Source organism: Apiospora hydei (genome assembly GCF_038363865.1).
Source record: "Apiospora hydei strain CBS 114990 chromosome Unknown utg000006l_segment0_segment0, whole genome shotgun sequence".
Lineage (NCBI taxonomy): Eukaryota > Fungi > Ascomycota > Sordariomycetes > Amphisphaeriales > Apiosporaceae > Apiospora > Apiospora hydei.
In genome coordinates, this window is record NW_027117365.1 from 870,582 (window position 1) to 896,686 (window position 26,105).

Sequence of the window (26,105 nt, forward strand, 5' to 3'; positions counted from 1 at the left end):
CCACGTTACCTCAGCGACAGGCATGTTTAGGAGAGAACGTCAGGCCGGCAGGCAGTTGAACGCTGAGGTGAGACTCGACCATTTGTGACATTTGCAATAGCAACCAGCGACCAGTAGTAACCGTCACCAGAGAAAGTCATGTCGTTCTCCATTAATGTGATTTCACTGCAAGTGAGCTGCAAGGCCCGAGAAATAGTAGATTCAATCTAGATTAGCGGCAGAGGTTCGTGAGAGAACGAACCACTGCGATATCTATGGGCCACCTTGGAGAGATAATGACCACGATAAGAAATATGCAGTCATCGTCGTATGGTACTGTGGTAGTTGACGGTATGCAAGCTATTCCATTAGCTGACACCGCAGTCGGTACGTAGGGCTGTCCGAGATGCATGTCACTCAAGGGGGCGTGCATTGGTCTTGAAAGGTGGCCACGTCGCTGGCTAAAGAATCGACACACACTAAATTGGTCGCAGCAGCTGATATATGCAGCCTTCATTTTATTATTACTTCTAAAATGCATGGATTGCAGCGGCTACGGCAAAATATATACGTTTATGAATGTCAACTGAATAGGGGGCCATATTAAACCCCATATAATAAATCTACTTGGATGTAGATCTTACTAGACAGAATGACGGTACATATTGGAATACTAAAGGTGTTAAACATTCACGTAGCAGGCGTTTACTTGAGCCATTTTGTATTTTCTATTGGCATGGGCAACATGTTGCTTCTACTTTTACGTTGTTCAACACAAATTACTATGAGTAAGCTATGGTACTACAGCTATGGTCGTGTGACGGCCCGCATGTATGTTTAGCAAGTTACAATGAAGCGAATCGAATGAGTGACGACGAGCAACGTTAACGAGAGAAAGAGTTAGATGAGGTACCGATGAAAACGAGAGTGGTGAGAGAAGGAAACCAAAACCAAAGAAAACAGTGCTTACCTAAATGAATGAGAGAAGAAGAAAAAGAATGACTGGGCGAATCTCGATAAATGCAGACGGCGTATCGTGACAGACAGGGGCTACTAGCAATCGCCCACGCCCATAACACCCACCAGTGTCCGACCAACAGGCCGAGCAAGATCTAAACGAACCACATGACTTTCTCGATTGCACTGGTCTGCGTCCGCGGTAGGTTGTCTGCCCTCATGGGGAAAAGAAGAGGAACGTCGGGCACCTTTCCGGGTTCCGGCGGCGGAGCCGGGGGCCGCTGATGGGCCTGGGCCCGCTTCGACGCCAGGTGGGCGTAGAAGACGGCCGGGTGCATCGAGACGGGCAGAGTGGCGCGGCAGTACTGGTAGCAGTGGTGGAATATCATGCGCTGAAGGTCATGAGACGTGCAGCCGATCTCGTTGAGGATGACCTGGTAGTGGATGGGGCGGGAGGTGCCCTGGATGGCGTTGTGGGACGTGAGGAAGAAGTCCCAGTCGTCCGGGTGGGTGGCGCCCTCCTGCACAAGCAAGCCCGGCTTGGGGTTCTCGTGTGTGTCGAAGTTGGTCACATCCTTGGCATCCGACCTGAAGAAACGGACGTGGTGCCGCTTGGTAACGATGACGACCGTGATCTTGGGCTGGTCGAGGGCCTCCTGGGTAAAGGTCTCCAGGATGGCTTTGACCTCTTTACTGATGACCGACTCGAACTGGCCCGTGTCGACGCCGTCCCGGAAGAAGTAGACGTGCTCGGGTCCGCCGCTTTTGCCCATATTGAGGGTATTGTGTCCTACGCGCCACTGTTGGATGAAACGCGGCAGCAGCGCCTTCATCGTGGCCTCTTCCATGATCTCAGTGCGAATTCCGTTCGTCTGGCAAGCAGCACCGTAGCGGGTAGCCAGTCTGTCGACCGAGACGGTGAGCGCGGCCATGGACGGCTCGTTGGTCCCGGCGGGCGCGTGTGACACGTCGAGGCCGATGAACATAGTCTTGGCCTGGTAGTAGGCGGAAGAACTGGGCGTATGCTTGACTCCCTCTTTTCTGACGTAGCAATTGATGCCTCCGAGCTTCGCGTTGACTTTCAGCGAGATGTTACTGCAATACTGCGAAATCGCATTGTCGGTCTTTCTTCCTTGATCCCTCCAGGCCCTGGCATCCCTCTGATTCTGGGCGTCAATCTTTTCCCAAACGAGCACCTGGGAAGGCACCTTGAAGGTGCAATCCATGACCTTTTTGACTATGTTGTAGACCTTGGGGCTTCGTTTGGGCAAAAGGAAGAAGGCGATTTGAAAAGGATTCGCAGTCGTCTTAACCAGGTCCGAGTACTCCTTGATGACTCGCTGTTCGTCCAGTTCGGACAGCTGCGCAAGCTTAATCATCGCCCCCTTGGGACTCGACGCCGTGCCCGCATGTTTCCCATAAACCTCTTTAAACTTGGTGAGAAACGTGTCGATGTCCCCTTTGGTCCTGTTGCTGTCCAAGGAGAAAACCACCCACGACGCGAGCGGCTTTCCGTCGAAGAACTTGACGTTGGTTAACATCCACCGATGGTTGTTCATCCTATGAGGTCTGTTGAACTCGAGAGCAGGCGCGGGAAGCATGAGGGCGGGGGTACGAAACATGTGAGTATTGCCCCCATTGATGGTGACACCGAACTGTTTGAGGTACGGGTCGTCGCTCCACTTGAGATCCCCGACGCTGGTGTTGATGGTTTTCTTCCTGTCCTTAGGGCGACCGCCAGCAACGCCGATCATGGCCGAAGTCTTGGCAGTGTCAGTTGTCGGGTTCTAGACTTCGCAACACGTTTTGGAAAGGGCTTCAAGGACTTACCTCGTCGGGGGAAAGCTTGAATGGGTATCGCTGCTTCGGGGCGAACTTGCACAGCTCCATGGGGAAGTACGCACCAGGGCGCGTCTTGATGAGCGGGAAATTCGGATGCTCGAGATTAATGTTAAGGGAATCGAAATGCCCCTTGACAGTGACGCTGCGTTCTGACCCATCCTCTTGTTTCTTTTTGAATGTCACATTGGTTGAGTCCGCCCCGTTGGGATACGTCCGGGCATCAAAGAAGATGCGATCCACGGTGTAGACTCTGTTCTTGTCCGAACCACCGTGGTTGATGGTGAACTTGGCCCTCTCGAGACGCCGGAGGATCTGGAAGGCGTCCGACATGCAGACCTTACCATTTCGTACGACGGGCCTGAGTCTCTGGACGACCTGATCCTTTGGGACTTTTCGGTTGAAGAAAGTTGTCAGCAGGCAGGGTGTATACATTCGGTGTCGCAGTACTTACTACCGAGATCGCTGTCCACGATCATGTCCACGCCTGCATCACACAGAGTAGAATCCGTATGCCAGAACGCCGTGTGCGTGACGTCTACATTGACGCACAATCGGATGTTAGTTTTGGTCTAGGCGTGTCGAAGACCATGTTAGCGGTGATCCAATTTCCAAACAGAAGTGAAGTGCTTACGTTCATTGGCCTGAAGGCGGCGTAGATGCCCGGGATGGCTCGCGTGTGAGTTCCGAGTCGATGGATGACTTTGCCGTAAAAGCTTCGCCGGATGGGAGTGAGCCGGCTCGATGGGCCCTGTCGTAAAAGATGATCAAGGAAGTCTGCGACAAACAGAAGGAAAGAAAATTAGTAAGTTTCTCGGTACTTCGATTTATCAACATTGGCTTCGGACAGTGGTACTCACTGTACTTCTGTGTCATGCCCTCCTTCCACGTGGCATTCTCCTTGTTGGTCAAATAGCCGATCAGGTCATCGAGCTTGAAAGACCAGGCTTGCATAACCAAGAAGGTGAATGGCTTTGGGCCTTCCTGCTCCGCCGCGCTGCCACTACCGCTGCCGCTACCAGATGGACCCTTGCTCGTCTTTTTCTGCTTCTTTTGATCAGGCAGAATGACAGAAATAGAGCGTTCGCCCCCTGGGCAACTGGTCGAGTGACCTAGCAGGGGTTAGCGATGCGGTTTACGGTTCCCTGGGATTGAGGGAGGTGGATGTTCTTACCATGCCATGGCCTGGCCATCGTAGATCCAACGATGCATGTTCCCATGCTTGGTGAACCCTGCCAACCACTTCTGGACCTCGGGGTGTCCCAAAGCTTCTTAAGCAAAGTCTTCGAGTTCTTTTCATTCGGACTGGCCGAGATCTGGTCAGAAGATGTTAGCAAAGCTACCTACCAAGGGAAGCGCGACTTAGGCTGGCACTTACAGAGTACTGGTAGATTGTCGTGTCCGCTGCAGGGAGCTTCGTGACTTGGTATATGTTTGAAAGAACTTCCAGGGATTTCCCTTCGGTGTTGTCCCCCGGCCTCTTGGTGAACCCAAGACCCGAGCTGTCCTGTAATAGTTTCAAAGGTTAGATGGCGATTCACGTCTCGCACAGACGCCTGGAACCTACTTTGCGGTATGCCTCAGGTGGCAAATCCATCCGTTTCCCCAGAAGCTGCGGAGTAATCTTGTCATCGTTCTCAGGATTGGATTTCTTGTCCCCAGAACCGCCGGGCTGGCCAGGTCCGGATCTCGCATCGCTGCCTCCGCTCGTGACGCGCTGCTTGTCGGGAGCCATGGCGACGGGAGGAAGCCACGCCTGATGCTCACCTGGATCTTGACTCTGTTGAGTCTAGACGGTGAGTAGTTGTCAAAAGTGGGAGATGTAAACGAACTGAGAATCTAACAGAAAGACGCAGTAAGATGATTACAGTGCGATGTTGCTTCTACTGTCGAGGTTGTGGTGTAGTAAGAGATTCAGAGCAGCTGAGCAGCATCTATAAGTACTCGGTAGGCAATACGAGCCCCTGAGAATGTTAGCCCAAAGTCCATCGATTGCGGAATACAAACCAGTGAGTATACGCACAAGCGTGAGAAACCACCACCGGTTACCCATTGACGGGAAGCGAAGACACGTGGTTAGTCACTTTCTGATTCTGAGATGCGCAGTGATCACACATTTACTGGACGCGGAAACGGGGGCCATAGCAATCTAGGGAGTCATCAGCTTGAGAGCAAAGATTGGGGATAGCTTTCGTAGACTCACCTAACTGGAAGCAGTCCATATATTAGAGATGACAAAGAGAAAGTGCCATAATGCAAGGTGCGATACAACAAAACTGTTCTATGTCGCAACACCAGGATCGTAACGGGATGGCTCCTGATCCCCAAAAGCCATTTGTCCAAACAGGAAGAAAACCAAACTCCTGCGCTTGCTTGTTGTTGATATAGGTATGACGAAAACTCAAGATTACAGATGGGGAACTCTGTACCGTCCGTTCAATGGAAGCAGCGTCCGTCTATCGTGGTAAACCAATAGCATCTCACTTGCTGACACCTCCATCCTTGCTGCCATCCTCACCACCCCCGTTGGGGCTGGGCAGTTTCTCCGCATAAGCTTCCAACTTCTTGTCCTCCACCTCCTTACTCGCAGGCCGACCTCTGTTCTCCTCCCCTGCTGCACTACTGCTGCCACTGCCACTGCCACCAATGTTGGCCCCCGGCATATCACTCTTCAACCCTCAAACGAGTCAGCATCATCATTCTGGCCCTTCGAGTCGCCAGCGCTGCCGCCCAAGATACTGCTCGCGCGACTAACATCCGCACTGTCCGGGCTCGAGACCCTCAGCCCCAACTTCTTGTCCTGCGCCGGGTCCTCCGCATTATCGCCCTTCCAGTCCGCGGGCTCCATCTGCGGCACCGGTGAGTTGACACCCGGCTCCGCAATCTCGTCCCCCGCCACGCCGCCCTGCTCAGCCGCCGCCGCCGCGGCCTCAGGCCCCTTGGGCACGACGCTGCGCCACACCACGGCGATGCGGTCCGCGGCGCGCGTGCCCTTGCGGCTCGAGCCCTTGATCCCGTCCATCTTGTCCCAGTCGATCTCGAACACCCCGTTGGTCTCGGGCTCGCCGTCGCGCTCGGGCCCGTTGCCCTCGAAGAACGCGTTGAACCAGACGTGCGCCACCGCGGTGACCATCGTTAGCCCCATCGACGACGGCGCCCGGTTGCGTCGCTCCAGGTCGATGTTGACGTCGCTCGTCGGGGAGGCGGATCGGCTCGCGCGGCTTGAAGATGACGGCCTGGCCGCCGGGCTCCGGGTCCACGTTCTCCTCCGCGGGCGGGGACGATTTCGTCGACGACGGCTCCGTCGCGGAAGCGGAAGCGGACTCGGCCGCTGCGTCTTCGACGAAGAGGCTTTCGGGCTTTTGCTTTTTGGACTTGGAGCGCGACGGCATTTTGTCCTTCAGGCTCTTGGTCGACATGTTGCGCGAGATGAGCTTGGGTGTGCGGCTTTTGGTTGGCTTGGCTTCTTCTGGTGCTGGGGGTGTGTTGGAGCCCGACGCGACAGGGGTGTCGGGGCTCTTCGCAACGGGTGATTCAACCGGAGACTGTCCCGTGAAGTTGGTGCCGTTCTGCGCATCGGTCTCGCGCGCCTCGTTGAGGATCTCCTTCTCGGTACCCGGGCTCATGCCGTAGCCGGCCATATCGTAGATGGAATCCATAAACCCCGTACTGCCCGGCGCGCCGCCCTCGACGACGAGCCGCTCGTTGCGGTGGAACGTGTGGAACACCTTGATCTTCTTCCCTTCGTCGACGAAGCCCTCGACGCACAGCTTGACGCCGTTGCGCAGGCCCCAGACGTGCACCTCGACGATCTCGAGCTCGCGGTCGACGTACTTCTTGCCGCCCTTGGTCCAGCGGTCCACGTAGCCGATCCAGCGCAGCTGGCTCGGGATGCTGACGCCCGGGCCGAACTTGGGCCGCATGCGCCGCTCCGTGAATCTGGCTAGGGCCTCCTCGGGCGTCCAGCCGCACTGCGAGATCAGGTAGCTGCAGGCCATGGACCCGCTGCGGCCCTTGCCGGCTTTACAGTGGACCACGACGATGCGCGGGTTCTTCTTGTCGCTGCCGCCCTTCCAGGTGTCGATGACCTTCTCGAGGAGACTGTGGTCGTTGTTGTTGTTGTTGGCCTGTTTTCCGTCTTCACCGCCGCCACCAGCGACGCCGTCTGCATCTAATTCATTGCCGCTGAGCCAGTTGCGCATGCTGGCCATGATCATGGGGACCAGCCGGAAGGGGGCGGGTGGTGGTCCGGCCACGGATAATGCCGTATTCTGTTATAGACCAGGTTGTCGGGATATCCCGTGCCCTCGGCGCGGAACTCCCATATCGCCCAGTCCTTGCCGTGCTTCTTGTCTAGGAACTCGACGAGGCGGTCGAGGGGGTTTCGGTAGGCTCGTTGTGGGTACGTCTGGGATGGGCCGGATCTGTCGTCGCGGAGGCAATGTTAGCTGGCGATCTTTGCCGATGACATGCATGACTACCATCAGTATCATATTTTGATTTGAACATACGTCGCGACAATGTTATCCGTGACATAGCATAGGTCCAACCCCGCCTCGGGATGTTTTGACCGCGGTCCTGCCACGATTTGGCGTAGTAGCGAAGCCATATCGATATCTTAGTGTGTAGGTGGGCGCGCAGGGATACAGGCAGCAAACAAGCAAGAAAAAAAACGAATGTAAGAGTCACAGTCAAAAGAATCTAGGGGTATGTCGTTTCTGGCAGTCTGGCAAGATGTGTCAAGTTCGCTTGAAATAGCAAGACGCCGGCTGTCAATGCATGGAGACTGACAATGGAGACTTGACTTGCTGATCAGGTTTATGCCGGGCTGTTTTGGTCGCTTAGCAGGGTCCGGTTCGGTTTAGCTCGTGGCCACGGAACGACGTCATGCGACCGGGCTACAAATTACATCATTCCAGCCCCAATCTTCATTTCAGTACAGGCGGGCTGAAGCTCAGCTGCAGTAGAATCTCGATTAGGAGACCCATCGTATGAGCTGTAATTGCATTGTGAGCCCGCTGCAAGACTGTGTTGCTACACTCGAGACTGAGGCAGATGCGCGGTCGCGTGATGATCGCATTGGGCGGATGTTTCATGGTGGCAACGCCGATCACAACGTGGGAACCTGGCAAGCATAACCATAGCTGTACCATGTGTAAGCCATTCACTGGCATGGAACAAGTGGTAAAATCAACAATTTTATTTTTACTGGAATAACATTCACCCAAATTCATGTTATAGTACGCAACTCTGAACTCCCCCATCCGTAAAAACGTGGAATGCAGCAGTGAGATTTACACGCTCCTGATACCATCCATACCCTTTTATCGTATCGTCTTCCCTTCCGTTGCATTTTGCCCACACCCTGCAAGCGTCCCCTGCACACTGTCGAGTTGTGTGCCGTATAGCCTGTATATAAAGTCATCCGGAGAATTCCCGTTGACATCGACTTTCTGTAAGCCCAGGTCGGGTTTCTGTCGTACTGCCGTATAACCGTCGGCGCCCAGCCAAACCAGGCTCGACACTTTGGTGAAGAGATCAGGTCTGGCCGCTTAGGATGTCTTCTTGGGGGCAGCGGAGCCGTTGATGTACTTGCTCACATCTGACAGGTCGTGGAACTGGCGGGCAATCTGCTTGACGGCATCCCAGATCTGTCTCGCGACAGGAGGGTGTTCTGCTGGCCCACAAGGGGAGTCCACGCGAGCCTCAACCATGCTGAACGAGTTCTGCACGTGCGAGCTCTGGGAGAAGCGAGCGCGGAGGAAAGCGGTGTAGATGACGATGAGGATCCACGAGCGGCGCTGGAACAAGATGGCAGACAAGAAAATGCGCACCCAGAGCGCGATCTCGAGGGTGGAAACAACCGACATGGACATGTCATAGTAGCTCTTGACGAACTGGCCGATGGCATCGGCAATGGGGTTGCTGGCGGGCTTGGCGTTGGGAGCCGCACCAGCCGCGGGCTTGACGGGCTGAATGGTAGGAATGACATTCTGGCGAGTGTAGGTCGCGACGTGGAAAACGGAGTAGATGCCGTAGGGGAGCATGGCGAGGGGGTACTGGGGGCTGAGGAGCCACACCAGAGCCATGATCAGGTACTGGACGTTCTCGTCCTGCAGCAGGCCAATGGGTCCGCCAGGGGGTACTTGGCGCCGACCTTTTGGCGAGCGCGCCATGTCTTATAGACGACGATTCCGTAAGTTACAGCCGCAGCCACAAAGGCAGTACGGTAGGAGAACTGTGCCATGCGGGCATAGTAGTTCATTCGGATATACGAGAGGGAGTATCGGAAAATGCATAGCAGGAGAACCAGGTGCCTACAGATTCTTCACGTTAGCCCACGATTCGTTTGGTTCTGGCCACTCCCAAGCATGATGTGCGGTTTTGGGGGTAGACTTCTGTCAAGGATTGCCTGTGAGGTTGCGCGAAAAGTGGTGTCGCATGATGTCTTGAAAGGGCTTTTGGGAGCGGAGAAATCATGTCATGTCTTTTTACATACCCGGCAAACCAACCGACTGCAGAGAAAAAGAAGTTAGAACAGCTGAACGAAGCGAGGACACGACAGGCTCAATAACGGGTGCGCTTACATTGGAGTGTCTTCATTAAGGTCAGGACCCTTTCCTGGAGGGTAGGCTGGCGCTGGGTGGAGGAGCCATATTTGACGCCGATATGGATGCAGGCAATGGGATTTCAAGAGGATTGAATTCGGGGAATGAACTCAGTTACAGAGTGAAGATGCGCGAAAGCGTATTGCTAATTGTGCTGGGAGGAGAGATGCGTCGGGGTTCTCGAGGATCGTCTTTGGTTAGAAAGGTAGGTAAAGGTTGGGGAGAGGCAGAGTTGGGTGGTGAAGATTAATGATGGAAGCTTCTGTGGTGGTGAGGTGGCTGGAGCGGGAGAATGACGACTGGACGACCGTGTTCATTCACCCTCCCTCACTCACCCAAGACCCCGAAGCTCCAGCTGTGTACCCTGGTACCTCTAGACTCTAGCCCTTCAGATCTGTCTCTTCCTAGCGCCTGTTCCCCCACCTTTGCCCAGGCCCCTGCGCTGATAGGCGGACGGCTGGGCTCCCCTCTAGCGCCTCTGGCTCCCTTGTGAGTTGTGACGGTGCTTCGGGTTCGGCACTGACCTTTTTCGACTGGCGCTGGTCGCTCTCTATCTCGGTTTCTGGGTTCAAGGCAGTGGGCAATCCCGTGGTCTGTGGTCGGTGCACCTGGACTGACGAAAATACCATATGGACCCCTCGCGTGCTCATTGACAGCCAGGAATCGAAACCGTTCCGATTGATCTATTTTGGTACTACTTCATGTACATATGATGCACAGCATCACCACTTTAGATCTACTGATTAGATAGGAGACATTCGTCGTGGCCTGGAGGAAAATGCGGCTCGGTGGCCAGTCAATTCTCGTGCGAAGCCGGTTTCCCTGCTTGTGATATTGCGAAACGATGTCATCTACCAAGCCACTCAATCGCCAAAGCTTTTCGTCATCGAGCCGCGTCCCCACTGTTAAGCTACAGCACTTGCGCTAGGCTACGCTCCCTAGCTTCAGTTGATTTGGTGATTGGCTCAGAGGTCGCAAAAGATAAATGAATGTTTCTGTTTTACCTGCAGATTCTTTTGCTTGCAGTGCAGTTCCAGGCCCTGGCCAGCTAAGCATGCATGAAATCCATACGCATACCTATCTGTATGTCTTCCATTTCTAAGTTGTCGATGTGTGCGATGGGGGTGAAGAGTCAATTCCCCCCAAACATGGCAGTCCAAAACCAACGCAAGCTGCTCATGATGACGGCATCAAAAGCTGCCAGCAGCCAACGATGAAATAGTATATGGTCACGCGAGGACCAGTTGTCAAAGTTCAGCCCTACCCAGGTGACAACCCACCTCCTATTTCAATTCTCCATACTTTCTTTTTCAATGAGACATTTGTTGATTGAGTTTCTGAGACGCCCTTCGCGATGCAGCAGAAGTGAAAGGACCAGGTCGCGTCTCCCCCAAAGGGATGACTTGACGCCCGACCTGTACACAGCCCGCTACCACTAGTGACGTCCCGCCGCCCACGCAGCACATGGCAGCTCCAACATCGATAGAAACGTACGACTATAGTGTCGAATCAAGTCACCGAGGCTCACTGTGCAAGAAAGGCTTAGACTCTATATCACTCTGGGCATCCGCGTATCTTTCCCATTCCAGTCCGTATGGTGTGGGCTGTTCTCAATAACGCTCAAAACGAGGGGGAAGCTCCATCGCTCCCCATTAGCCGTAAGGGATGTCCTCCCGTAACCATCCCTGCTCTGACAGGAGGATTCTGGCAGCATGTCGCCCAATCAAGCGATGGCCTCGCGCGCATCTCAACTTGGGGGGTCTTGGCTTCGGATGGGTTGTGTCTATTAATAACATCCAACAACCGCCGCCGTTAGATGATGGGGGTTTGCATTCTTTCTCATCGTCTCTGTTCTCCCCAGCATGAGCCTGACACGCAATTTCGATGATCGCTCGAGAGCAATGTTGGACTTGCTGCCGCCACCGAGCCCTTTGTGACGGGAGGAAACCGACATGCGAGCGCTGTGAGACCAGCAGCCTCGAATGTCTGGGCTACGGTGCCGAGGTCTTGTGGGGTCCCGACGACACAGACGTGGTGCCCAACCAACAGATAGAGCCACCGCCACCGCCGGATGCCATTGTCCAGAGCCCTACGTCATCGTTATATCGCCGAGCGCAGATGATATTCGAAGGACTAGATTACTGTATGGTCTCTATTGGACGATCCCGCATTGATTGATAGATCACTAAATTATGTCCAGTCAATAAACTCATCAGTCCCAACGTTGTATCGGATGCATCCCACTTTAATCCCTACATCGTCAATCTGAAGAGACTCGAGAGCTTTCCCGACCATTATGTCAAGGTCCTTGTTGCCACGGCGGGTTTTCACCGGCTCATGACGGCCGGCCCCGAGCCAATCTCCTCATCTGCCCTGATACAACGCGATATCGATGTCTTTGCGCTTCGGAGCGAGGCACTCGGTGCTTTGAACGACCAGCTCGCCCATCCGGGCACCCAGACGAGTGATGCGACCTTATTAACAGTGGTGGCTCTCTTGATTACTTCTGTATGAATACTGACTTTCTCAACTGACATTGGCCAAACGCTGACAATGATAGATGCAATCCTCCGCTCATACCGAATGGAGGGCCCACCTCGAGGGCGCCAGGCGCATCATACAGCTCAGGGGTGGGCTCAAGAAGATCATCAGGGACAACCCATACTTCAAGCCCATCCTGATCTATTTCATAATGTGGGTTCTGGACTCCAACTCCAACTCTGCGTAATGAGCCTAACATGGCCATAGGGCTGATGTAATGGGCGCCACCACCTGCTCCTCCAGACACGAGAAAATGCCCGTGGCATCCCTGATGGCCTTGAAGTACTGGGAGATCGAGCCAAATATCCTGCGACTGCTTGCAGCAACGCCCAACCCATGCCCCGAAGAGGTCTTCCAGTCCATCATTCTCATCAACTATCTTCGCACGATATCTCGAAATGACAAGTTACGGAAGCGGAGGCAGTCAGGTACTCGCATGGCCCTGGCCAAGATCCTGCGCTTCTCGCCAACGGAGTACGCTGCTCGCATGCATAACTTTACCGGGTGGAAGCCGAACGGAAAGGACGTCGGGTTCGCCAACAGCCCCGAGGAATCGCATCCCCTGCAACCTGGATCCGGGAGCCAAGGGGGCGGTAGCTCTTCGGAATCGCCTTCATCTGCCGGTTCCCCGTCGGATCAAGACCTCTGGCTCAGCGTGGCCGCCGTATATCGCGCAGCTGCCTTGATCTACGGGCTACGTACCCTAGTCGTCGACTCGGAAGACGACGATACCACCACCCTGCTACCAGAGGTGACGGACGTTGCCGCGCTCCGCGAAGAAGCCTGCCAGATCCTGACCGACACGCTCACTCCCGTCTTCTCCGACCAGGACACCATGTACCGGATCGGGAAGCTGGTCATGTGGCCGCTCTTCATACTCGGCATGGAGGTGCACCACCGCGACTTGGCCCGGCGCAAGTTCTTCGTCGATGGCTTCGCGATGTTGAGCCGGACCATGGGGGTACTGGGTCCCATCGGTGCTATTGACGAGCTCACGCATAAGTGGGCGCTTGACTCTGAGAGGACGGAAGGCTCTCGGGTGGCTTGGGATGATTACTTTGAGGGGAGGCCTGATTATATTGTATTTTAGTACAGTCTTAAGGTGGAGGAAGAACATGTACGCTGCTTCTCCAAAAGCCACTTGTAGACTGTAGAGCAAGCTTCGCATTCTTTGTGGCTTCGTTTGCTTAACACTGTATTATGGTAAGGCTTTGGATTCTATCGTCATGCCTGACACCTTTCGTCTAGTTTTCGTTGTGCTACATTCCATGCACACCGAACCGTTGGGGGGCTGCCAAGATAAGCCACGTTGGGGGCAGTGACGCTGAGTTAGGAGTAAGAGACTGGGTGTAGAGACAGCCGCCTACACACCATGACGCATGAAATGATTAGCTAATGGCTGTGTCAAATTTGTAGATCGTCTGGCTATGCCAAATGGTGGGAGAGCGATTTGCACTCGAGTATTGGGTTGTGTTACGAGAAGCGCACACGACACCTCTCTGCGTCCGTCGTATGCCTTGCAGGCACAGCAAGCCAGCTGCTTGGTTCATATTTTTGGCGCTTGGGTGGTACAAGGCTCGAGGCGGTGCAAGTCTAAAGGCCGTGCAAAGTTCATCTTAAAAGAAGCACTTCGAAGATGCGGTAGTTACATCATTAAAACACCTCTTAGTGTTCTCCCTCTCCAGTGTTTTCCCCATCTCTTGGTATGCCTGACATACCCAACCAACCTAATTCAACTATAACTTTCTGGATTCAATTTACTTGCCCAGGACATGGCAACACCTCCCCCACGCTCAGTTCCAGGTACATTCATAGAGGAAGATCGTCAGCATGTACTATTCGTGCCTGATTCGAATGTCCAGGCTGGAAGCCAAGACGATGCAGCCTCCGACACTTGCAATGGCGAAGATTTCGAAACCTCCAAGTACCAACACAGCGCCAAAACTTTGATCGGCACTTCCAGATTCGTCAGTGGATTACTAGCTGATTTGGTGGCTGTCATGGTTTCCATTGCTTTCCTTGCTTTCGCTGTCATGGGAATCAAGTCCCAGAACAGTGAAATTGGCCAACATGAGGAGACACTATTGAACGTTGCTCGAATTGTGAATTTCTCCCAATCCTCTTCCCATACTGTCTACTAACAGCATCATCAAGATAGCCACTGGATTTCCCTACTGCTTTGCCTTGGTCTTTGGCAGAACACTTCAAACTATTATCTCTTGTCGCATGGAGAGAGGAGCCGACTGCCTCAGTCACGCCTACTTGAGTCGAAGCTTGACTCTTGGCAGCACACTCACTGCTCCATTGCATATCCGACTTGGGCACTGGTTGCCAGTTGTGCTCGTCATCCTATGGGCCTTCTCACCACTCGGCAGTCAAGCATCGCTTCGATTCATCTCGCTACAGACCAGGACCGTGCAAAATCAATTAAGAAACCCCGTACAATATTCCTATCCGCAATCGACCGGTGATTCAGAATGTGCAAGCTGCCAAGCAGAAGCCCATAACTCAATGTTCCTGGCTTCGTTCTTTTCGATCCCGAAGACTGGGCGGGCTTTCCAGGACAGTTGGGGGAATATTAAGATCCCCTTACTGGAAGACAATATTCCTACGAGTAATGCAGATGGTTGGAGCGATGTAGCCTGGCATGACGACTTACAATACTCATCACTGATAGGGATTCCTCTCTTGCTCCCATCTGGCCATGGCAACATGACTTTCACAATGGAGTCCTGGTACTGGGACCTGGACAACGCAACACTCTGGGAGGCCAATTCAAAGGCATCTTTACTACAAGGTTTACACGATTACCAGGGTACGAAGATGTTGAGTAACTTTACCGGGATTAGTCATATATGGCAATTTGCAATTCCAGCGTCCATGGACAAGTTGTCAGTCCTACCAATTCCAATCACATTCGTGGCCACAGCGGGGACCCCTTTGTCCTTGATCAACTCCCCGAACGTTTCTCGCGCCTATGGTCCCGGATCCCAAACTATTCGATTGGAGGCATTCCTTGTCCAAAGGCCTGTCGAGCTGAATGTGACTTGTACGATTTCGTCCTGCAACGTCACTAACATCCGAACAACCAACATGCCAGAGAATTACAATCATGCGAGGGACATATTCCACCTCGCCGTATGGTTTTTCAATCACATTCGAGCAGCGTTCCCCCTCGTGCACAATGGTACTCCATTTAGTGGCGCTCTCGAAGCTTACCTGTACGAGTCGTCAAAAAACCCTTATACTGTCCTAGACGGTAGAACGTGGATTGATCTCACAAATGTAACTGCTGAGGTGCTCGCGCGCCGGCTTACTCAAGTCATAAACGCCTACTGGATCGTGGATAATCAGTTTGCCAATGCTGCCGGTGGCTTCAACACAAGTTCCAGGCCGTGGGATATCGGCCCAGGCGCCCTCAAGAACAGCATTGTCACCAGCGTGAACTTCCAAGACTACATTTACTGCGACCATGGGTGGGCGGCGACTCTCTGCATATCGAGCATCATGTTGCTCCTGGCGGCCTTGGCATCTGCCGTTCTGAGTTTCTTTCGGCTGGCGCCCGACTGTACTGACTTCCTCTCGGCCTTGACGCTCAACGACGGGAGGCTGATGCTCGAGGGCGGCTCGAGTCTGAACGAATACGAAAGAGTCAGGTTGCTCAAGGATGTGAGGTTGAAGGTCGGAGACGCGCGGTCATGGGAGCAAGTTGGCCAGACCATCATCGCCCAGGATGGACACGTAGGTGACCTCAAGAAGAAGCGCATATACTGGTGAATGCATCAAGTGTTGGACGAAAAGGTTGCGTTGATGCGAATGGAGTACATGACAGCTAGTACACAATGCTGGATTGCTCGTGTCTGTTTCATTCCGCTTGCGAGATATCTACCATATTCCTATGTTTTCTTTGAATTTGGCAGGATCATAAGCATTGTAGGTTAGTGAGGCTTTCAATATCACATATTGCCCATGAAGAATGTATCCCAGGAATAAGAATGCGTAGGAGTACATATTGAAACAGCGTAGTCCTGGCATATCTTCATATGTTTTTGATTGTGCTTAAGGAAGGCACGTCCACCGTATCCTTACCATTGGGGTCTTGGTAAGAGTGGCCTCAACACAGATCAAGAGAATCTTGGTGTATGACAGCCTTTCATCCGCACAACATAGGTAGTAGCAGGAGTGGAAGTATTACAACCACAAATCGCACAACCAAGAAATTCTAGTACTTCTGATCTTCATACTTCTTCAAGCTTCACCCAAACCAGAGCCTCGGTAACTGAAGTGGCCTTGTGCCACGAAGTTGTCTAGGAAGGTGATCAACTCGTGTGGACATGTCATCCCCCAGTGTTAGTAGACAACAAACCTCTTCATGCATTCAATGGCAGGTACCATCGTGTATTCAATGGAAGGCAACATCATGCATTCAATGACAGCACCTGATAATATTTATAGGGTCTGAATCACCCATTCCTCTCCCACTGATTTCTCCCTTTCTCGTCAACCCTCATATCCCAAAAGGCTTGGTGAGAGCACGCCTTTGGATCCGACTAACTTACCTCATCTACCATCTACAATCTTTGAATTGTCTATCTTAGCAACCAGATCCCTCTTATATCTTATTTATCCCCATTGATCTGACCTAGTCCAGTCTTGTGGCCTAACGCCATTGATAGCCCATAAGACTGCCAATCCAAACCAGAAGTTTGCGCTGGTAAGTATTTTGGCAAGCACCACTCAAGACCTTTGACGCAAGCCCTACCGACGCAAATAACGACTTGCCCTCAAGTAGGTCTTCCTTAGGAAATCTTGGTAAATCCAAGCCTCTGATTTTCACATTCCATTCACGTCAAATGTCTTCATGGTGTTTACAAATCCAGACGTCCTCTTCGAATCTGTCTCACCTGACCTTGACCTAGTCGACTGACCAAACTCCAGCCCTCAGGTACCTCCAGAGCTTTACTTGTCACGGCCATAACAACTACCTGAGCCGCTAGTCCTGAGTACTGCAGCTGACCTATGGGCTGAGATTACCTCTTCAACCTCCACGGCGGTCACATTCATATTGACAGCGCAAATTCCAACCCGGCTTCTGAAGAAACGCGTTCCACGGATAGTCGAACGAAACAAAAACCTTCAAACCGCAACACATACCTCAAATATCACCATGGATCCGCTTGAAGATGACTCGTTCGAAGATCTTCCTGATAGTCAGATGCCTGTGGAGGTCGTCGATCTCACAATGCTTGATGACGATAGCTTATTCGTTGAACAGCGTCTCTCGACTGAGCCAGGTCAGGCTCGTGTGAAGCCAGAGTCAGACCAAGCCCAAGTGAAGCCAGAGCCCGATACAGACGAGCAACTCAATCACCACATCAAGGCTGAGGCGGGCCCAGATGATCGCAGCCCCAGAGAATTATCTACTGGCACTTTCCAAGATCAGAATACAAGGGAAGATCCCTTTGTCATCAGTGACGTTGAAGACGATACCCAAGACTCCCAGACAAATCGGGAGAGTCAACCCGGACATATCAAGTTCCAAAGCGGGCCTGACGCCACCTCTCCCAAGGCCACTGAGCAACCCGATAACACTCATGACACCGTTGCGCTTGAATTTCTGAAAGAGGATCTTCGCGTTTACACGATGAGAAGAAACATTCTTCAAGCTCGGTTACAGAATAACACCACTCCGAAAGATACAATGAGACTTGAACAAGTTAACGAACGGATACGGGAAATCAAGGCCCAAATAGAGGAAGTCGAATCCGGCACACAGCTCAGGGGGCGCCAGAGAAGAACTTCAGTCGGACACAATTCCAGATGAGACACCAAGCTCTCCATCCAAGACGTATCATAGCCTCCCCAGAACTGCAAAAGAGTGGTGGGAGAAACGGTATGAGAGTAAGAAGGACCAAATCGCAAGGGAACGAAATCGACTATACCATACGCCGCTTCCCGCAAATACGAGATCGCGGAAGCGACGTAGGGTTGCGAAACCGGTCAACAAACGCTTGTTTGGCAACCAGACAAAGGACCAAATGTTTGAAGCTCGTGCGGCTCTTCAGGATCTCCCTGAAGCAGGAGAAGTGTCTGCAACGACCAAAGAGCAGCAGTTGAAACAAACAATAGCTGATGCCGCCCAGCATGGTGACGAACAGACGCTCAAAGATGACGGAAAACAGCTTGAACAGGCTTCTCGGTCATTCGGGTTGAACAATTGCAAACCCGACAATCGCAATTGGGCTTCGGCCAAATTCATTGTCAAGGGTCTAAAGACACGACTGCTTGCCCACCAGGTCATTAATGTGTCCAGAATGCTGGGTCGAGAGTTTGGGGAAGATCGAGGTGGCATCAATGCTGATGAGATGGGGCTGGGCAAGACCATCCAAGCTTTTGGATGCATCGCCCATAACCAGCCCGGACCAACTGACCCGAAAACCACATTGATTGTTGCACCTTCGAGCGTGATTTCGCAGTGGATATCTGAGATTGAGAAACATCTCCATACAGGGACACATTTCACCTACACGCAATTCAAGAAAAAGAAGGGCGAGAATCAGGATAACTTGAGTAACAATGCCATCATGTAAGTTTGATCACAAGGCCACAAGCACCCCATACTGTACCTTACTAACTACCAGTGAAAGATTGGTAAGCTACCAAGAGCTGTTAGGCTCATATCTACCCAAGGCAGTACAGGGAGAGATAGAGTCACTTGAGTGTACACCCGAGCGACGACAAGAGCTTCTTGACGAACACCTTGGTGTTTTTTTCAAGATGGACTTTTGGAGGGTAGTGCTTGATGAAGCTCATGCTATCAAGAACCACTTATCTCAGAGTAAGTAACATCGAAATGCCAGAAAGCCAATGATATGGAAGGGTTTCTAATACCATAGACAGCATCTATCGTCTGTCGCAAGGTCAAGGCCAAACACAGATGGGCACTGACGGGTACGCCAATTCAGAATACGCCAGAAGTTATGTTCCAATCGGCTGTTTCTGGTGATGGCTTATCACATGTTAACTTAGACAGAGATCTGGCCGTATCTCATGTTCCTGCACGTTCCGTGGGCGAGTTCCTTGAAGGACTTCAGAAAGATGCTAGGTAATCTCGACAATGTAAGGCACATGTATATCCCGAGACCATGGACCGACAACTAATAGAAACTGATAGCCAACTAATATGGACCTATTCAATGGGATAATTGAGGAAGTCATGATTCGTAGGTTCGTACTCATTATTATTATTTCTTGACATTTGGACGCAACTAAACATACATGGATATTTAGGACTACGGGTGACACAATTCTTAGCTAACGATTGTAATAAGGGCTTAAAGGGCTTAGATTTAATTTAATTAATATTTAATTATAGCACTTTTAGGGTCTCTAGTTCTTTTTTATTTAAAGTGAGGTCGAGGGTGAGATTTATATATATATTATAAGGGATTTTTAAGGTTATTTTTTTATTTTTAAGCGTTTTAACCCTTTTAAAATAACGTGGTTTACTATTAAGCGGGCTATATTATTAAGCGGGCCACTCTTTTTATACCTCACTATTTTTATATAAGTTAATTTAATTATAACGCTTTAAATTAATTAAAATTACTCGCTATCGAAATCGCTATTTAATTTTACGTTTTTTTATATATTCGCGCATTATTACCTATCTCGCCGTAAACACCGCAACGCCTTTCACCGGTCGCCCTTCGCTTTAACGAACCCCTTGTTTTACTTTTTATTAGTCGCTCGACGCTTCCTTTTTACCTTTTCGTTTTATAGCTCTTATAATTCTTATATAGTAAGGGCTTTTCTAAGCTAAACACGTAACTTTTTAGCTTTCCGGCGCTTCGAAAATATTAAATTAGCCTCTTTTAATATATATATCCGATCGCGTATAAAGGTTATTTTATAAGCTATTTTATTTATACCCTTCGTTATTTAATTTATAGTATTTAAAATTAACGTCGAAAAGCTTTTTTAATAAATAAAAAATTTTACTTTTAATAAAAATAAAATGTCTAGTCGTTTATTAAAGGTTAAACGGCGTTTAAAGGTTATAAGTATTAACCGTCCCCGAACGCGACGGGTTAAATATAAGCGTTTAGAAATATATATTTAACTTATTAATTACCTCTTTTTAAGTTATAAAGTATTAAATTAAATACGTTAAATTTAAATTTAATATTATTTTCCGTAAAAATAGTAAAATACGTAGCTTTAAAAGCGATAAAAAACTTTAGTTTCGTAATATAATTTATCGATACCTTAATAAATAATTCGATTTCCTTTAAATACGCGCGTTTTAACGGCGAATAAAATACTATATTTAATAGTTAAAGTAGATAAAAAAAATAAAGAGGTATACTAAGCGTAATAATATCGTTATCTTTATAATATACCTCGAATTACGCCGAAATATAGCTTTTATAGCCGTTAAGGATTAAAAAGCGATAGTAACTTTTCGTTCGCGATTTAATATACTTATCGAAGTATTTAATTTAATTTAAGCTTATTTCGTTATCGATTTAACCGTTAAAAATCGGTTTAATTACTTAATCGCTCGATAAACCGTATTCGCGAGCTTAATTCGTAAGGTAATATTTGTTACGACCCGACCTGCTTATGCGGCCAGGAAAGGGCGCAGCGGCTGCGGAAGTACGAAGCCCCGCAGAGGAGCCAGACAAACCGAGAAGGCTAACGCACGAGCCACACGGTCACGTGACGACTCACCACGGATCACTAGTGAGCCGCAGTGAGCCGCCGTGTTAGATTACCCTGGATCACCGGTGAGCTAAGGTAAACTAATAATAAAAGAATTATTAAGTTATTAATAAGCGACGGTAATTTAACGGGTCGAATAAATATTAATAAAGAAACGAGGTAAAATATAAAACGAACGCTTTTTTATATAGTTTCCTAAATATTTTTACTTATTTAATAATTAATTTAAATATTAATTTTTATTTATTAATAAAGTATATATTTTAACGACTTATTATAATATTATAAATTACGCCCTAGTATTTATTTAAAATTTAATTATTTTATTACTTTATTAATAATATAATTTTATTACCCGTTTAAATACTCTCTCGTATTATTAATATAAACCCGCGTACGTTCTACTAGGTTTTTATTAAACTCTTAATAGGCATCGTTATATTTTAATCACTTTTATTTTTACGAGTTACTACTTAAACCTAGAGTAATATTTAATATTATAACACCTTAAACCCTAGCCGAAAGCGCCGTTAATAACCCTATAAGAAAACTTAACGTCCTCGTAATAATCCGATACCTATAAGCACAGCTTAAACAGGTAAAGAACGAGAATACCTAGCTCGTCGAACAGATTACTGCTATATTTATCCTAATTTCCGGACACGATAAGTTTAAACTTACGCCCCCGCAGACCTACGATAATAAGGAAAAAAACGTTTAAAGTTAGTTTCCTTACGCAGATTAAGGCTTACCTACGCTTTTATACCCACGTTATTACTACTAAATAAAACAAGGTCTTATACGCCGCAGAATTCTTTAAAAAAACACACTTGCTTAGTTTAAACTTATTATATACGACTACCTCGATAACCTCGATAAAAACGACTAAAAAAACGATACTAAGAAACTTTTCCGCAGCTATACCGGGTTTAAAAAAAACTAAAAGCTATTTTCGGAAATCCCGATAAAATCCGGACTACGGAGCGGATACTTATACAGCTTAAACAAAAGGGATCGATATTTTAATACGCCGCTAAGTTTAAATAAATCTCCTTTAAAACGGAATAAAATAATAATAACGCCTTAATAATATTCTTTTACGCCGGGCTGCGAAAAAAAGTAAAGGACGAAATAAACCGGGAAAATAAACCGGATAACTTCGATAATTACGTTAAAAGGATTATTAAAATTAATAACCGACTATACGAACGACGATTCGAGCGACGAAAACACTAAAGATTTCGAGCTAATAATAATAAACTAAGGGTTAATAGTAAACGACCTATTTAGCGATAAGTATTAAAGAAAACCTCTTTTAATTACTATAACGAACTTATAAACCTTAACGTAACCTAATATAATAAAAACGATAAAAAAATAAAACATTACTTATTATAACTATTAAAAAAAGATATTACGCTAGAAACTACCGGAGTAAAAAGGTATTTAAACCCGTACCCGAAGAACGACATATTAACGCTATTAAAAAAAACTAGCCATAGTAACTATTAAAAGAAATAAAGAAGCGCCATATAGTAACCTCTCTTAAACAGCTTATTATAACGATAATTGCACCACTTATTTAGTAAATAAAAAAGGAACCGGATAGTTCCTTAAAAAAACCACGAAAAAGAAATAAAAACACCGAACTATAGCTATAATACGCCGAACGTACGAAATAAACCCCAGTAACTCCGGTTTAAATATTAACGATACCGAGGAACTAATAAACGACCCGGGACGGCTTATTAAAATAACTTTAAATAACTTTATAACCGAATTATTTAAATACCGGGACCTCGACGTCGATAAATAGGTCGTTATTCCCGGAATACCTTACTTAAAATTTAAAACAGAACGATAATAGCTTATTACGAAAAGATTTAAAAAGGGAATTTACGTTAATTATACCGTTAAAAACGACCTTCGAGTCCCGCCCGTTAATAATATACACTTTACGCTTTTTTAAATTTCGTATATATATAACGAATATATAGAGCATCCCGAAAAAAAAATTTATAAACAAGTAATTTCCTTAACGAATTAGGCGAATATTTATTATACGCCTATATTTAAACTACTTAATCGGGAAAGTTAAAACGTTTACACTTAACCCCCGAAAAGCTTACCTACTAGTAAAAAAGACCTTTAGGTGGCCTAAGAAATGCCACTTAAAAGAACGGCTATAAAATTAATATAATTAACCCTAGTATATAATATACGCTTACGATAAAGCCACGGTATTATAATAAATATACGGAAATACGACGCTTAAAACGTAATTAACGATAAAATTAAAATTACCGGAAATAATCTATTACGAGACTTACGACGCGCTATTATCGATTAGCGGCGCTTTACGATAATAATTCTTTTTAATAATAAAAAAAGAAACCATTAAAATCACGAAACGAACTAATCGTTTATTAATAAATAGTAACACCCCTATAATTTAATAATATTAAAATAATAACACCACTAAACCTATTTACTAGCTACGATTCGTAAAACTTAAAAAAACTAACTCACGAACCGTAAAACGACACTACGAAACGTCGCCACCATTAAATTACACACTTATACCCACGTTTACTTTTAATTAATAAGCGACTCTACGCCGATAAAAAAGTATAAAAAGAGACCTCGGTCGCAAAAAATAATAATCGAAAAATAAAAGCCGCCGACTATAAAAAAACAACATTAAGCGGGATAAAATAAGTCCTTATACTACACGACGAATAATTAAAACATTTACGAGTATATTATATTAACGATAAATATAAAAAAAGCCTACGTTAATACATTATTTAATAACGGAGTATAAAGAAATTATATTTTATTAAAAATCGTTAATAGCTTAGAATTAAAAAAAAAAAAAAAACGCCTTATATCGACTTAAAACCGTTAATAAAGGGCTTATAATATACGAAAGCGGAGAAATACGGAAAAAAGTCGCGAACTTTCCTACTATTATCGAATAATAATATAAACGAATTACGTATAACATTACGAAAATATTAAGATACGATATAATTTTAAAGATACCTTAATTACGAATAAATAATCCTAGAGTTAATTAAAAAACTAGCCGTTTTTAATAGGATATATTAAAAAAAACTTAGCCTTTAAACAGCGTTTATAAAAAGAACCCTTAAGTAAATTAATAACACTTAAAGCCTACGTTATAACTAAAAAATTAAAACTAAACATTATTATATAAATACCGGATAATTATAAAGAATTTAACGACCTGTTTAATAAAAAACTAAAAATAAAACTATTAAAACACACGTAATAAGATTACGAAATACCCCTTAAAAAAAGGAAGGAACCTCACTTTATATTAATATATTAATTAAACTAAGAACACGAATAAACCTTAAAAAACTTTATCGAAAAAAACCTTATTAAAAAAATATATATAACTATTTATATTATTAATAGAATACCTTATACTCTTCGTATTAAAAAAAAAGTAAAAACGAGAAACTTAAATAACGAATATATATCGATTATTATAAACTTAATAATATTATCATTAAAAACCGATACCTCTTACCTTTAATTAGCGACCTACGAAATAAACTATACCGAGCTAAAATCTTTACGGCTTTAAACCTACCGAATACTTACGGACTTATTCGGATTAAAGAAGAAAAAAATAAAAAACTGCCTTTAAAACTAAATACGAGCACTTTAAATATTTTATTATGCTTTTTAACTTAATTAATACCTTAGCTAGCTTTTAAAGTATAATTAACTATATATTACGAAAATACATTAATAAATTCGTTATTATTTACCTTAATAATATCTTTATTTACTTAAAAAACGAAAAGTAACATAAAAAATACGTAAAATTAATACTTTAAAAACTATAAAACGTTAACTTACTAATTAACCTTAAAAAAAGCGAATTCTATAAATAATTAATCACCTTCGTAAAATACGTGGTATCCTTAAAAAAAATTCGAATAGAATCTTTTAAAGTATTAATAATTAAAAAATAGCTTACGCCTATAAGCGCTATAAAAGTCCGATCGTTCTTTAAATTAATTAATTACTATAAAATCTTCATCCTTAAGTTTAGTAAAATAGCGACACCTTTAACGAACTTAACCCGGAAAAACGAACCATTTCAATAAACGAAAACGAAAGAATCGGCCTTTTAAAATCTTAAAAAAGAATCGCTAACGAACTAGTACTTCGCATAGTAAACCTTATTAAACCATTCGAAATTAAAACCGACGCATCGGATTATACGATCGGAAAATAACTTAGCTAATGAAACGATAACGAGAAGCTACACTTAATAGTATTCTTTTTAAAAAAGCTAAATAAACTAAAACTTAATTATTAGATTTATAATAAAAAATTAATAGCTATTATTAAAACTTTTAAAAAATAAAGGCATTACTTAAATAGAATAAAAGTATTAATAAAGATTTATATAAATTATAAAAACCTTATATTATTCACCACTAGTAAAAAACTAAATAAACGATAAATACGATAGGTAGAATTCCTATCGGAATTTAACTTTACTATTATCTACCGAAAGGATAGCGAAAACGAACGAGCTAACGCGCTTAACCGTCGATTAAACTACTAAGAAAAAATCCTAGCCGAAACCCGAACTATTTTTATATAAAACTAGGATAATAACCTTATATTATTCCGATAAATTAATACGATTAGTAATATAATACACGACGATAAATAAATCGTAAAATTCCGGACATACTACGAATAAATAAATACCGTATAGTTTACGCTATTAAAAACCGGCTTAAAAAACGCCTTAATATATTACCACGGTAAATTATATATCTTAAAATAATATAAATAAGAGTTTATTAAAAAATTCTACGAATACCCGCACACGGTTACTAAAGAATTTATAAAACTTAGAAACGAATTATTAAACTATATAATTACGAAAATCTTAAAAACTAAATCGCTAAAATTATAAAAGAATACGACCTTTATAATAAAGCTAAAGCAGCTAGATATCGACCCTACGAAGAACTGCAACTAATCTCACCACTTAACAGGGCCTAGAAAACCATCGCCTTAAATTAAGTTATTAAACTACCACCGTTAAAAAAACTATTAACTAAAATTATATACGATAGCATTTTAATTATTATAAATAAGCTTATAAAATATACTTATTTCTTATTATATAAAGAAATTAACACCGTTGAAAATTTAACGTACACCTTTTTAAAATAATCGCTAGTTAACATAAATTACTAAAAACTATTATCTCGAATAAAAATAAACTATTTACATCTAAGTTTTAAAAATTACTTATAGCATAACTCGGTATTAAACATAAGCTGTCCACAGCTTATTATCCGTAAATAAACGGTTAAACCGAACGAATAAATTAAATATTAAAGCAGTACCTTCGATACTACGTTAACTACGAATAAAATAACTAAATATAACTAT

General features: G+C 46.0%; 5 protein-coding genes across 5 annotated transcripts; 2 read left to right on the forward strand and 3 right to left on the reverse strand.

Moving 5' to 3' along the window:
- Positions 1–1,091: 1,091 nt before the first annotated feature.
- Positions 1,092–4,510, reverse strand: PG997_007464 (eukaryotic translation initiation factor 2c; the record flags this gene model as incomplete). The annotated part of the gene is made up of 8 exons (XM_066811779.1): positions 1,092–2,699; positions 2,767–3,167; positions 3,230–3,347; positions 3,410–3,552; positions 3,636–3,887; positions 3,950–4,091; positions 4,154–4,282; positions 4,343–4,510. The coding sequence occupies 8 exons, from the start codon at positions 4,508–4,510 to the stop codon at positions 1,092–1,094; spliced, it is 2,961 nt and encodes a 986-aa protein (XP_066667121.1).
- Positions 4,511–5,255: 745 nt separating this feature from the next.
- On the reverse strand, positions 5,256–7,384 carry PG997_007465 (uncharacterized protein; the record flags this gene model as incomplete). Its single annotated transcript, XM_066811780.1, has 5 exons — positions 5,256–5,444; positions 5,531–5,863; positions 5,925–6,978; positions 7,032–7,199; positions 7,287–7,384. 5 exons carry the CDS (start codon positions 7,382–7,384, stop codon positions 5,256–5,258), a joined length of 1,842 nt encoding a protein of 613 aa, XP_066667122.1.
- Positions 7,385–8,327: 943 nt separating this feature from the next.
- PG997_007466 (endoplasmic reticulum protein) lies at positions 8,328–8,951 on the reverse strand (the record flags this gene model as incomplete). Its single annotated transcript, XM_066811781.1, has 1 exon — positions 8,328–8,951. One exon carries the CDS (start codon positions 8,949–8,951, stop codon positions 8,328–8,330), a length of 624 nt encoding a protein of 207 aa, XP_066667123.1.
- A 2,316-nt stretch (positions 8,952–11,267) lies between these two features.
- PG997_007467 (uncharacterized protein) lies at positions 11,268–15,701 on the forward strand (the record flags this gene model as incomplete). Its single annotated transcript, XM_066811782.1, has 9 exons — positions 11,268–11,526; positions 11,584–11,891; positions 11,944–12,077; positions 12,132–13,005; positions 13,341–13,533; positions 13,594–13,627; positions 13,694–13,727; positions 13,787–14,026; positions 14,079–15,701. The coding sequence occupies 9 exons, from the start codon at positions 11,268–11,270 to the stop codon at positions 15,699–15,701; spliced, it is 3,699 nt and encodes a 1,232-aa protein (XP_066667124.1).
- Positions 15,702–17,091: 1,390 nt separating this feature from the next.
- Positions 17,092–19,033, forward strand: PG997_007468 (SNF2 superfamily protein; the record flags this gene model as incomplete). The annotated part of the gene is made up of 4 exons (XM_066811783.1): positions 17,092–17,594; positions 17,701–18,510; positions 18,572–18,762; positions 18,825–19,033. 4 exons carry the CDS (start codon positions 17,092–17,094, stop codon positions 19,031–19,033), a joined length of 1,713 nt encoding a protein of 570 aa, XP_066667125.1.
- Between the last annotated feature and the right edge of the window lie 7,072 nt (positions 19,034–26,105).